The following is a 13,667-nucleotide window of genomic DNA, read 5'->3' as shown; positions in this document are numbered from 1 at the left end:
CGAGCCACTATGTGGTTGCTGGGAATTGAACTCAGGACCTTCGGAAGAGCAGCCAGTGCTCGTAACCTCTGAGCCATCTCTCCAGCCCCCTAAATCTATGGATTTCAAAGGAGCACAAGCATCAGGGTACTGGGAAGGAGCACGTTGGAAAGAACTGACTCTCACTAGAGTCTCTGAGCACAGGTTTCAGAAACATACACACCAGTGTCATTTCCGGGAAAGTGTTGGGATGGATTTCCTAACTGGAATGAATGTGTGAGCACGAAGAAAATCCTCCCCAGGAGATGAGCAGTAGAGCAGATGCAAGCTCACATGAAGAAGGTACACTGCTGCTCTGTTTGCTCAGCATCAAGTGAGAGGTCTCTCACCAGGTTTGAAAAGCACGTCCCTTAGAGAGGAAGTGAAATCAAAGAAGCTTTGAATACATTCAGTGAAGAAGAAAGTCACAAAGTAACTGTTTCTCACCAATCTCCATGTCACTGCATGCCCATCGTCATCAGTAGCCATGTGCCGCTAAGTGCTCATCAACTGACTTGAAAGGGGTTGGAGTCACCTGGAACCAACGGGCACCCTGATGATGCTAGGCAAAGAAGTTAGCTAGTTTTCCTTTGTGGATGAGTCTGTTTCTTTTGTGGTGTGTGGAGACCCGGACTGCCCATACAGCTATAGCTCCTTCCCTACCCTGAACACTTCTGATTTGAGATATATCAAGAATTAGAAACCAGAAGTTTATGTTATTTTGGTTTAGGGTCTTAGTTTATTTGGAATTTAATGTGTTCAAAAAATTTAAAAGGATATTCAGTATTGGGGATTTTAATATTATATATTAATACAATATAATAATTATATTTATTAGACATAAATGTTAGGGGAGTAACCAACCACTTTTTGAGTGGGTTTAAGGTTGACCTCTTGAGATGGATGCCATACCTTATACTGTTAATGAGTCCAAGGACCTGATACTATTATTCTGCTAGATCATCATCATCACCATCATCATCACCATCATCATCACCATCATCATCACCATCATCACCATCATCATCATCACCATCATCACCATCATCATCACCATCATTATCCTAGCAATAAAATGTCTCCTAATGGCGTATCACTATACCCTTGACTAGTGCATCGCTGAATCCTCATCAGAGAAGCTTCTTCTGGTAGTAGATGGTGATTAACAAGAGGCCTGCAGCTGGACATCCTGCAGAGAGTGACAGTCTTTGAAGCACTGGGCCTTAAATGGCTTGTCACTCCCCTCCCATAAGGCTTAGATCTATGAAGAAGAAAGACTGTAAGGTGAATGGCACATCTCACGCTCCCTCCTTAGGCCTGGAAAGTTATCTTTAGAGATATACGGTTATAAACAATAACCTCTGGTGGGGGGGGTGGCTGACCTTTTACTTCCTTGTACCCTCTTAAGTCTCCTTGCTTCCTTTGTTTCTTGACCAACCGTTGGCTTAACAGCCTGGCAGGGAGATGGGAACCATTCCTTGAGATCTTTCTGGCCTATCATGTCCTCATCAGGCCCATCTTACAGTAAGAAGGCCACTAACTTTATCAATGGAAGCAGCATTTCTGCTAAGCAGCCACCTTCATTTATTCTTGGGGGTTCACTGGGGCCCAACCCCCTCTAACCTCACAAGTAGTTATACATTGGCCTTTCTAAAGCCAAATAGGCCAAGTCATATCCTGCTAAAGCCATGGAAAGTCCCCTGCTGTGAGAGGCTAGCCCTTGTAGTTCTTAGACTACCATCTGTACAGAAACGTAAGGAGGAATTACTTTGCTTTAAGAAACAAAGATATCAGAGATGCCTTGGGTACAAGTGGAAGCAATATGGACCGGGACGGTGAACAATGGGCGTGCACAGGACGAGGGGGCACTGGGCCACCTCTCCCCCTTCTGGACAGGAAGTGACCCTTTGGGCAGAGGACAGAGAGTGGGGAAGAGGATCAGGCCACACTCCACCAAACTCTCCCATTTGGCTTTTGTTTACAGATGGGGATGCGATCATTCAAGATTTCTGCTGGCACCATGATCCTGCTGCTGCTGTGGTCTTTTCCAACTGTGGTCAGGAACAGCGAAGGGAGAATACCGAGAGGGAAAGACGCAATGACAAGCGTCATGAGCTGCGGGCTGCCACCTAGGAAGCTCCCCAGGGGAGAACACAGTCTGAATCATGGTCCTGCTTCCCTGTGGGTGGGACTGATACCTTCAAGGGAGGCCACCCTAGGACTCTGCCCCATCTGTAAGGGCAATCGCTGGAAGAATCAACACCCCAAGAATCTGCTGAGGCAGAGGCTTTCTTCCCACCCCTCCCCCCACACCAATGATGGGTTCCGTACAGGCTCCTGTGCCAACAGTGTATCTTGAGGCTCCCTGGACAGCAATGGCTGCAGGGGAGCACCAGATCAGCTTCCTTATCAGTACTGGTACTTGATTCTCAGCTGTTCATTTCTCCCCCAAATCCCAACAAACAACTATTGTGTGGAAACAGCTAGTCAGTCTCTTAAAAGATATTTTACTCAACCCCTTGCCTGCTCCTGGGGGAGATCTCCATTTCTGTCACTCCTTCCTAACAGACTCCGAGACCCCAGATCTTCTTCTGGGAAGAGAGCTCTTGGCTAGAATGAAGGCTAAACCCATCCTTTCCCCAGCACAGGATTGTTGTTTGCCCTCGGTGGAACTCCAAATTAAGCCTACAGTGTCTTTGTCACTGTTCGACTACTGGAAAGCGACACTATGTCCAAGGCAACTCTTATTAAAAGAGCATTTAATTGGGGGCTTGCCTATAGTTTCAGAGGTTTAATCCATTATCATTAGGGTGGCAAGCATGACACTGGAGCAGTAGCTGAGAGCTATATCTTGATCCACAGACTGAAGGAAAGAGAACTGAGCCAGGCCACATCTCCTAATCCTATTCCTATTAAAGAATTTTACTCTCTGGTCACTAAGCATTCAATTATATGAGCCTATGGGGTCTGTATTATTCAACCACCATACAGTCACCTGGATACAACCCCAAACCATGCTGCCCTGCTATGGATACCCTTCTCTTCTGTGGACACTCTGAGGGAGTAACATTCCAGGTCACAGAGTGTTTTTTAGACTCTCTTGGGAGAGACAGAGATAAGGAATCTCAAGGTAAGACCAATATCTGCAAACCCAACGTAACCTGTTTGGGGTCTGACTTTAACAAAGGGCCCTGGGCCTTGTGACTGTAATGGATCCAATGTATTTTAAACTTTCTTATCCATTAGACTTCGAAACAGCTAAGAGCCTTCCTGGGAGTTACTGGACAGCGTAGGATTTGGATTCCTAGACATCCTGAACTGCTTAGGTCTCTTTGTAAGGCTTGAGAAGAAAAGTCAAACCCAGGGACATTCAAACAGGGATGTGGACCCCTGAATCTCAACACGCTTTTTAAAAGGTAAAGAGAGCTAGGCTCCTGCTGTGGGACTGTGCGCTCAGGCCAAATTGGATCTGTACGTAGTACAAAGAAAGGGGGTACCTTTGAATGTGAGCACATAGTTTGTAGGCTCAGTTAAAAAAAAAGTTATAGTATACACCACGACCTTGACAGACACTGCGTTACTATAAATAAGGGGGACAGGCAGCATCTTGGCTCCCTGCGTTTATGATTATTTTTGTTTTGTGGAATAGAAGATAGAACAGGGCCACTGACCATGCTGACAAGCGCTCAATCTCAGTGCCAAAGTCCCAACCCCTCTGATACATTCTTAGAAGACTTTCTACTGTTTATTTTTTTTTAACCTTAAAAATACAAATTTTGCATCTTTGAAAAATAAAAGAAGAATGCAAACAGCAAAGATTAAACATAAGAAGCCTAATAACCACGAATAGCTGAATTTATATACAGATGAACAACTGAATCAACTTATAAAATAAACTGACTACGTCTTTTCCCCACATGTTGATTCCCTCTTACATGTTGGAGGGTGTGTAGGTTTGTATAGATCTGTATTCACATATTCATAATGCTTAGTCCAAATGTTGCACTAAGTTCAAAACTTAGAACTTGGTGAACCTTCCAAAGACTATTATAAACCTGAGAGGATTAATTTAGACTAACCTATACACACAAAATACGACACTAAAATAAAATATAGCCACAGTAAAATTTTATGCCACCGTGTTTTTTTAATTCTAAGCTGATGACAGTGACACAAAGTACACTGAAGTTGGGTATTTTAGGAGGAAACAGGGTACACACACAGAGGAAGCATGGATCTGTCTCCACAGCAGACCTGCAAAGTCATTGACCTTGGCTTTGGACACTCTAAGTCTCACTGTCCCTCTGCTCCAAGACCTCTGTTGCTTTCACTACACCATCTTCCTCTTGTAAATAAAGTTAGCGTGTGATCTGTCATGTCCCAAAATGAATGGGCAGCAGCTAGACGCTGCCGGGAAATCCTTCCAGCTTCTGGGTCTCAGTTGGCTTTTCCTGGGTGGTTTCTGCGGGACTTGCCCCACCTGGGTAGATGAACAAACCGTCTCGTGAGGGGAAGCACATGAGGGAAGGTGTACTGGCAAGCTCTTCCTACCCCCCCGAGACCTGGAGGCCACACTGGGCCTTAGGCTTTCTCGCAGCACTTCACAGTTGCTGTTCACATAATTTTACATAGCGTCTTCATAGTCCACATCTGCCATGTTTATCTTCCTTGGCTTAGAATAGATTTCAAAGGACACCTGGAAGGGCCAACGAAAAGAACAGAACATGTCTTCCACGGGGCTTTCCCCGAGTCAGCCTACATGCATTTTGTCATGTGCACACACAACACCTTAAGGAGCCTCTTGGAAGCCGTGGCCTTCCGCCAGCATTGTCCAAGGACCTGTTACTCCGGAGGTGCTCCTGCTGAGCAGCCCTCTGAGCACATATCAGAATGAATAAACTAAGCTGAGTGCTCTTGGAGCTCCAAGGACTTGAGTTCTGCTCTGAGACCAATGGCAAAGCACCCTCGAGACTTGTGGGAACAAAGTTGGAATGCCTGCATGTAGCATCATGGGTACCTTTTAGATTTTTTAAAAACTTGTGCATGTGTGTGTGTGTGTGTGTCTATATGTGAGTATGTGCACATGAGTGTGGGTGCCGATGGGGAGCAGAAAGTGTCACTGGATTCCCTGAAGCTGGAGATGCAGGTGGTTGTGAGCTGCCACATGTAGGTGTTGGGAACTGAATTCTGGTCCTCTGTAAGAGCTGTGAGGCTCTTAGCTGTTGACATCATTCCCGCTCCCATCTTGGATACCTCAAATCATCCAGGAGGTGTAAGTTAGGACATTTTCACATATGAACCATTATCTTGGCTTTATTCAGTATTAATTTATTTCACTCCATATTGCTAACTACACAGTACTAGCAGATGGCTGTACAGTTCAACAGTATTTTAGGATAAAGATTGCCAAGTAAATCGAATGTTTAAAATAAGGAGAAGCCACGATTGAGCCACACATCGGCACATTGCTCAAGGAAAGGCACCCATAAGCCTCCAAAACACCCTCGTGCGGGATTAGTCACTGTTACAGCTAAATACTTTCTGTCTCTACTGTGCTGGCGGATAAGGACCGGACCATGACATGTTTTCCTCCTCCTAAGGAGCTATACTGTGCAGGGTATTAGCGCAGTCTCCAGAGGGTAGAGAGAGAGAGAGAGAGAGAGAGCAGAGGGAACCGTGAAGACTTTGCTTACCTCGTTTGTCCCGTGTGTCCTCAAGCGCTGAGCTGCTGGGGGACAAATAAGACTGTGAGATTGCACTCATATTTAGTCTTTCACAACCTCCCATAAGGAAAGGCTGTTTCTTCTCCCGCCTGCTTTCCATACATTGCTCTCCAGCAGGATTTCCTGTCTCCCTTCCTATCACATGAGCCCTTTGCCACCTCTCTCCTCGTCAGGGCCTGCCGTGTGTGTAGGATGGGGCGAGAGTAGTGTGGGACCACGGGAACCACGTGACAGGCCGTCCTAGCAACAGCCTTGGGCTCTGCTTGACACAGATTTCTGAGCAACGGCCCGTTTTCAAGTAACTACCATCGGCTCTAAGGACAAACACTGCCATATCGCCCCGCAGAGCTAGTGACTGTCCTCTTGGTTGTGAGACAGACAAAAGCCAGATTCATCCCCTCCATGTCTTACCCGCTGCTGGTTCCAGCTCCTGCTCTGTATGGTACACCAGGGAATACACTTCATCGCCGCGTGCAACAGTCACTGAAACCAGAAAGGAGACGTAGTGACGCAGCCCTCCCTTCCTTGTTCCTTCGCTTACCCAACGCCCACCTCCTCCTAGCAGAATCGACTTCCGGCAAGCAGACAACACCCTGTAGAGCCTCCCTTGCGGCTGGTTGTGCCCTATTGACTTAGACCACGGGGCAGCCTCACCATTCTCATACACCGGCTGTGGCTGCTCTGCGTCAGGTGAGTTGAGGTAGTTGGATTCTTGGAGTACAGGCCTAGGAGGGCTCCTGCAAACACAAAACACATGCCACCAGGAATGTCGCAGGCGTGGCTGTCCGAGATTGTAAGATGTGAAAGAAAGGGTCCTGTACAGAACACTAAGTCATGGGAAAATAACAGCTAATAGGTACAGCTCTGTGGCACAAGCCAAAGCCTCACTTGTGGGTGGAATGGGGCTCCACGGTGTTGCCTCAGAGCGCATGCTCCACAAAGACAGGGCGTCTTGCTCACTTATTCTTTACGGCATCGGCCACACACATGTAACCGTGTTACCACGTAGGGACCTTGATCCTGTTCAGTTTTCGCTGCCAGTTAAAGAATTCAAGGGCAGGATGAGTCCCCGAGTGCAACAGATAACAGCAGAGAAACTGTGAACACGGCAGACAGCGGAAGACAACCAGCTGTTGAATAGAGGCTTTTTACTAGGGGTGAAGACACACACACACACACACACACACACACACACACACACACACACACACACACACACCAGCACACAGAGGAAGACCCTTGGCAAAGCGGGGGTGGGAGTCTCCTCTACCTTCTTCTTCCTCTTCCTCTTCTCCTTCCTCTCCTCCTCCTCCCCCTCCCCCTCCTCTTCTTCCCCCTCCTCCTCCTCCTCCCCCTCCCCCTCCTCCTCCTCCCCCTCCCCCTCCTCTTCCTCCTTCTTCTTTGTTGTTGTTTTAAGTCCTCCTCCCCTTATTTGGAGTTGATCAGTTGAAGAAAGACTAAATGGCCGATTGGCTCATAACTGTTGTGTCAATGTGTCTGGATAAGATCTTGAATTCGGGAGCTGAGGAGATAGCTCAACAGCTAAGAGCATTGACTGTTCTTCCAAACGACCTGTGTTCAATTCCCAGCACCCACATGATGGCTCACAACCACCTGTAACTCCAGTCCAAGAGGATCCTACACTTACATACATGCTACACAGTCAAAATATCTAAACACATAAATACATATTTTTTAAAAGAAAGATCTCGAACTTGTTAAGCCAGTCTATCAGCAGGAGCCTATTGGAAGGAGAAAAAAAAAAAAAAACCCCACAAGGCCTTTGTTTTAAGCTGCCAGGCTTTTGTCTCAGGTCAGGAGTGACTGAGGAAGAAGACGGCCACCTTGGAAGCTCATCATTTTTATTACCTAGTCATGAGTCCTCTCCTTACCTGTCTGCCTATCAGGGAGTCTAATTCCTAGTCCCCGAGAACAGCGCAGGATACTGAGTAAAGAAACAGGGATCCATCTTAGTTAATGATGGAGAGCTGGCCAGAATAAGCAACTTAGCAAAGGAGCAAAAGAAAGTGGCCGTGCATATGCTGCACCACCAGGGGCTGCTGGGGACGGGTGTTTGCTGTTGCTGTGCAAGACACCCAGACTGAATATGGAACCTTCAAGTGTTTTAGAAATGTTTTCCTCCTCTAAGCTTCTCACAAATTCCACCAATAATGTTTTTCAGTGTGTTCATTGTTTTGTGTCTTGCATTTCAGAGACACACAAGCATATTCAATGTACCTGTCGTAAAATACTTTTAGAGTCTCAGGGTTTTTCCATTGATTCAAATCTCCCCGCTGTAAGCAAGCTGGCTGCACAAATAAACCAGTGGCCAGACCAAAGGAAGACAACCGCGGAGGCATCGGAAGGAAGCGATAGAGAGCATGGCAAAGTGGTTTACAGTAACTAGTAAGAGGGAGAGATGTCAAATTAATGTCCAAAGCTGCCAGTGGGAGAGCTCAGGAGAGAGGTCTGGGTGTGTAAAACAGGTAAGCAGCTCACGAAGAGGACACCAAGGGTTTAAAAGGAAGTTTTCACGGTACCAGAAGGCACTGGCTCAGGAGAGGGGAAGCAGCCAACAGTCTTACCCAGCTCTGATGCCTAGGGACCCCAACAACAACCAGTGTGGCATAATAACCCTAGGGGTGCAGCGGTGGCCAGTCGTGCTCAGGGCTAGTGACGTCACCAATGTCAGAGAAGAACATACAACTGCCACTTCAGTAAACTAGCATCATGTCTAACTACATTTTAAATATTTGTCCTTATACCCAAAGGTAGGTGTGGTCCTCACCCCTCATCAAGGAAACGTCCCCGCACCAGATGGAGACCATTACAGAAAACCACAACCAATTCAAATGTGGAGCTGTGAAGTGTCTTTCCAGTGTATATATCTACAAAACACTCCTGCACCAAAGGCTCAGGGAGCATTGCAGAAGAGGGGGTGGAAAGAGTGTGAGAGCCAGAGGGCCAGAAAGTTTGCTGTGAGGCCCTGTCTCCCAGTAATGTCTGTAGCTACATCCATAAAGTCTCACCAACACGCCTGTCTAAACAAAGATGACAAAAACAGACAGACTAAAGCGGGCAGGGGAAAAAAGACTGTATGCAATCTCCAGGCATTGGAAGGGGTGCTGAGAGTGGGAGATATAATCTTTGTCAAGGAAGAGCACATCAATTGGTTACCTAATACCAAATGCTCAGGCCTGGAAACAAGCATACAGGTAATATACAGCCTGAGCCGGGTTGTATTTAGGTTCAGAGAAACCAGGGCCCTCACCTGAGTGGATCATCCGATGGTCTTCCTGCAAGGCAGAACAATAAGAGCATGGATTAGTGCAGCCCTTCTCCCACTGCCCTCCTGCCTCGGTGGGGCTCAGTTTAGATGTCACTATGTCCCCAGGGCATATCTGGTAGACTCTTCTGGGGTCTTCATGTTACAAGGAAGGTGAATTGAGTCCCAGAAAAGTTAAGTCACCTCCCTAAAGCTGGTAAATACCAGAAACAGGATTTGGGACCTTCCGTCTGTTACATGCCTTGCTTTGAATTTTTCAACCACCCTGATGAGTCTTATCCTGCACAGAGTCCGCAGTCCCCAAGCCAGATGCTGGCATGGCCAAGTTGAAGAGGGAAAGACGTGCTGAAAGGTGTTGGAGAAGCTTGGGATTCAAATGAGGGTCTCCCACTTGTTCAGTGGAGAATAGGTTAAACATAATACATGTGGAAATTATGGGTTGGGATAAACTGGGAAGGTAAGTAACTTAAAATTTAAAACGGAGAACAATTGTTAGCTATGTTACCAGGTGAGTCTTACAGGGGAAGGAAAATAATGTTTCATCCCCAAAGTGAGAAAGATCCAGGAACATGAATTGTATTTCAGGGTGAAGGAAAAAGCATGTGACGGCACCCTTGTAAGACTGCTGGCACTAGTGTCAACACTGGGCCTGGGGAGGGTGAGCAGCTTAGTGTTCCTCTGTAGCTGCTGACTGGGCTTAAAAAATGTTACATTTTATATACAGGCTAAGTCCAGAAGAAAAAGGCATCAGCTGGTGAAATGAGAGATAAATAGTTTTCCTAAAAATGGTAAAAACAGGCTGTGAATGTTTGTGAAAAGGAAGCAGAGGCAACGTGACTAGGGCGTGCGCTTCACTCTGCAGGATGTGCACCACAAATGCAGTCTGTTTCAGGGAGGAAATGTCATAGTAGCGAAATATGAATATATTCAGTTACTAACCCATTTTTCTCCTGAGCCAGTAGCAAAATATTAGGGCCATGGTGCTGAGGCCAAGACAGCCAAGACTGCCAAGCAGCCAGTCAGTGACTCCTGCGGTGAGAGGACTGTTTCCGTTCTCACTCTCGTTCTCCCCAAGCACTGAGGAGAGACCTGCATGTAAGGAAGGGAGGGTCTAGGTTTGGAGACACAGACATCTTGTGTGTGGATTGTGTTCAAGCGTTGCTCCTCATGGGGTGGGGAGGCACCCTTATTTATCTAGAGAACCACTTGTTCTCACGGTGATCAAAGAAGATAGGCACTTAAACTCAATTCTCTACACTGTTCGTTTAGAGCACCCTTGACTGCGTCCTGTACAAAGCCCCGCCCCCAACAAAACACCACGGGCAACACTGAAGCTCTCCCAGGATGCTAAGAGACACTGACCTTGGGAGTCCCCAAACCTGACAAATACCTGTCACATTGAGCATCATCACTTCACTGCGCTGGGCACCCTGGCCATTGCTGGCCTCACAGGAGAAGTTTCCAGAATGTGCTACGGTGAGGGAGAAGTTGAAGGATGTTCCTCCTCCTGAGGGCGCTGAACTGTTCCCCAGAACCACGTTCTCATGATAAAACTGGTAGAAGATTGGGGGAGAGCCTCGCAGGGCCTCACAGTGAAGCTCCACCAGGCCCCCCAGCACAGCCTGGGTTCCATAGTTGCCAAAGGTAAGAACAGGACGAGACACTGGAACTGATCAACGATGGACAATTAGAGAAAGGTGCCGTGACGGCCAACAGACCTATGACTGCTTGCCTGTCCTCTAGAGGATCAACCACACTGACCTCCCTAATGGCAGCTCAGGGGAGTGCGGGGCTTCTAGTCTAGGTGAGACACACTGGCTGAGGTGTGGTGTTTGTGTTACTTACCTCTGACAGTGACGCCCACCAGCTCACTGAGAACAGGGCCGTAGCCGTTGTCAGCTGCACAGTAATACTGCTCAGCGTCACTTGCCTTAGCTCCAGTGATCTCAAACTCTGCTGTTAGTGAACGCTGTATCTTCGTTCCCAGGTTTAAACCCAGGGCCCCTCTGTACCAGATGTAAGTTATCTTTCCAGTGCCCTTAGCAACGGAGCAAATGAGGACCAGCTTGTTACCCTCCATCACCCATCCCCCCGCGGGCCACGTCTTCAAGCTCACATCAGAGACCGGGATTCCTGTGCGAACACAAATAGCAAGGGAGACTCTGAGTGCCAGGGATCTTTTTGGAGCGAAGGGGTAAGTGTGGCGGTCCCAAAAGCAAAGGCTGCTGGGAAAGTGAGTGCCTTTTATAGCTTAAATTGGGGCTGGTGTTCTGTTGGATTGGAGTCATCTTAGGTTTGGCTGGGAGTCCCAGGGTAGGAAAAACACTACACCCCAACATGTACCACTACCTGTAAGAGTATGTGACAACAAAGCTTCTACTACCCTATAATGATTTCAAGTCCAAGTTATAAATCAAACTGCTGGGCTACCAATATGCTTTCGAACTCTTACTTGCTGGGTGTGTTAGGTAAAATGACCTAACTTCTCTTAGGTCCAACTCCCATTTGTAAATGGGTTAGAAGTCACTCACACCACATGTGCTAGAGTAAAATCTGCTATATGTGAGCCGTTCAAGGTTTTTTTTACAGCACTGGGGTACGTTTTGTTTTTTCTAAATGCAGAAGTGTTAGCAAGGTTGAGACTATTCAACCCTTTGCAGGTCCTAGGCATTTGCTCGTGATTATCAACTCTGACACAGCGTCACACACATGGTCCAGTGTAGGCTCAATTTTCTTAGCAAATATATTTTATTACAAACCAAGAGTACCTCACTTATAACCCCGACTAACTTAAACAATAAGAAAGAAGATTAAAGAATACACTAATGAAACCGTAAAGATATCAGTTCCAAGGAACAATTTTCCTGGCGTAATCAGCAGGATCTCTTCTGCTGGAACCTGGAGCAACCAGAACCTGGAACCTCAACAGGAGCCTGGAGCCCCGAAGCCTTCCCTCAAGCAGTTCTCTCAAGGAGCGTCTCAAAGTGGAGTGATGAACAACCAAAACTATCCCAAGTCTCCAAAACTATCCCAAGTCTCCAAAGGCCCCGTCTCTTGCTTTTGCCTCACATTTAGACCTCCTTTCAAAATTTGTTCAAGGATGTTTTTCAGTTGATTAATAACCAATCTCCCCCACATGGTAGTTCAACATCTAAGGGGATAAACATCACCTGCTCTCTCACAAGTCTTTTTCTCATCCCCCACTTGTGATCTAAACAAAAAAACATGTTTATCTCTCCTTCAGTCCAAGATAACAAGACATCCCTTTTCTGTTGTAGCCTGTCCTACAAACCTTTCGCCAGCAGCCTACTGTACACGTGCCTTCCACAAAGCCTTCTCCTGGTGCTTCATCAGGGTAGCTGGCAGCTCCTCCCAATGTCTACCTCCTGAGGGGCATGGGAGATGGCCCGTCTACTCTCTTCTACCAAGCTCTGACTCTGCGAGGGTGAGCTCCTCAGACACTCACTCTGCACGTGTATGTTGGTTGGCAGGCTCCATTTGCTGCCTTGTTGAGTTGTCCTGCACCAATATGACTCTGGGTCTTCTTTCCATATGGCAGGAATCTGAAGCTTTGGGGAGCTGCGGCAGCCTGACCCCAGAAACTTGACATTACTGGAGAAGCAGAATTTGACAGAGGGCCCCTGTTCATGGAGTTGGGTCTTGCAGGTCAGGGTCACTGATTGTCCCTCTACAGGATGGGAAGGCCTGGCTTCTAGCACAGGGAGGAGAGACAGCACTAGAGAAAAGACATAAACACAAACTCCAGGGCAGTATTCACGATTAGACATCTGTTGTGTTCTCAGCCAGGAGGACAAACAACATCTCCCACCACCTCCCTTAAAGCCACAAGGTTCCCTCGGCTGTGAACCTGCCCTGCTCCCTCTGGTACATCCTAATCCTGCGCCTTGGCATCAGCTTCCAGAAGTTAGATCTCAATATCTTTTTTTTTTTTAAGTTTCTGGTTTAATTTTTGAAGCTCTGCCAGTGCAGGTATATTAAAGACTGTCACTTGAGGTTGTGGTAAACTGTTTCCTTCTCTCTCCTTTCCCCTTCCTCTCTCTCTCTCTTCATCCTTACCCTGTTATTGCCTTTGTCATAGTCATCATTCTCCTCCTCCTCTTCCTCCTCTTCCTTCTCTTCCTCCTCTTCCTCCTTTTCCTCTTCCTCCTCCTCCTCATCCTGGTAGTACCAGGAATCAAACAGTGGAGCCACATATATGCTGGGCAAGTGCTCTACCACTGAGCTAAAATTCAGGCCCTTTCTTTTACCTTCGTTGTAAACCACGTTGGTCAGGACAAAGGTTCCTCTTTCCCTGACATCCCAGACTCACATAATTTCTTTTAAAAGTACAACAGGGGACCTGGAGGAAGCAGGTGGTATGAAAGCAACACAAAGGGGCTCCGTTCTCTCTCACCCCTTCTCTGAGCCTCCTGTGTCAGCTCTCAGTGGAGGCGAGAGAGCGCACTTGCTGGAAATGCCACGAACCCACCACCCACACAGTCCAGAGCCCTTGATTCAGAACTTCTACACAGACCTCTGTAGATGAAATGAAAATCTAACACTTGCCTTAAGTTGTAGGGATACATGCTTTGGTGCTTTAGGGGATCTTTTCTGAATGTGTAAAGATGATTGGGTTCTTT

The 13,667-nt window shown here is 47.1% G+C and overlaps 1 protein-coding gene across 1 annotated transcript; it reads right to left on the bottom strand.

Annotated features, from left to right (window-relative positions):
* Positions 1-4,600: 4,600 nt before the first annotated feature.
* LOC127199388 (Fc receptor-like protein 1) lies at positions 4,601-12,937 on the bottom strand. Its single transcript, XM_051157426.1, has 9 exons — positions 12,494-12,937; positions 10,873-11,160; positions 10,390-10,696; positions 9,967-10,085; positions 9,013-9,037; positions 6,396-6,478; positions 6,153-6,224; positions 5,703-5,743; positions 4,601-4,714 (listed from the first exon to the last, which is right to left on the bottom strand). Exons 1-9 carry the CDS (start codon positions 12,813-12,815, stop codon positions 4,643-4,645), a joined length of 1,329 nt encoding a protein of 442 aa, XP_051013383.1. The 5' UTR covers positions 12,816-12,937; the 3' UTR covers positions 4,601-4,642.
* Positions 12,938-13,667: the final 730 nt, after the last annotated feature.

The sequence above is a fragment of the Acomys russatus genome, chromosome 15 (genome assembly GCF_903995435.1).
Source record: "Acomys russatus chromosome 15, mAcoRus1.1, whole genome shotgun sequence".
Lineage (NCBI taxonomy): Eukaryota > Metazoa > Chordata > Mammalia > Rodentia > Muridae > Acomys > Acomys russatus.
Note: the sequence above shows the minus strand (reverse complement) of the source record. Positions and strands in the feature narration are given on the sequence as shown.

What these genes read in the sequence shown, in the direction of transcription:
- LOC127199388 (XM_051157426.1), bottom strand. Translation starts at nt 12,815, where the DNA reads ATGTCTAATCGTGAATACTGCCCTGGAGTTTGTGTTTATGTCTTTTCT. An exon ending in AACCAACATACACGTGCAGA is followed by an intron (nt 11,161 to 12,493) that starts GTGAGTGTCTGA and finishes GTGTTCGCACAG; the next exon opens with GAATCCCGGTCTCTGATGTG. An exon ending in GGTGGGCGTCACTGTCAGAG is followed by an intron (nt 10,697 to 10,872) that starts GTAAGTAACACA and finishes ATCGTTGATCAG; the next exon opens with TTCCAGTGTCTCGTCCTGTT.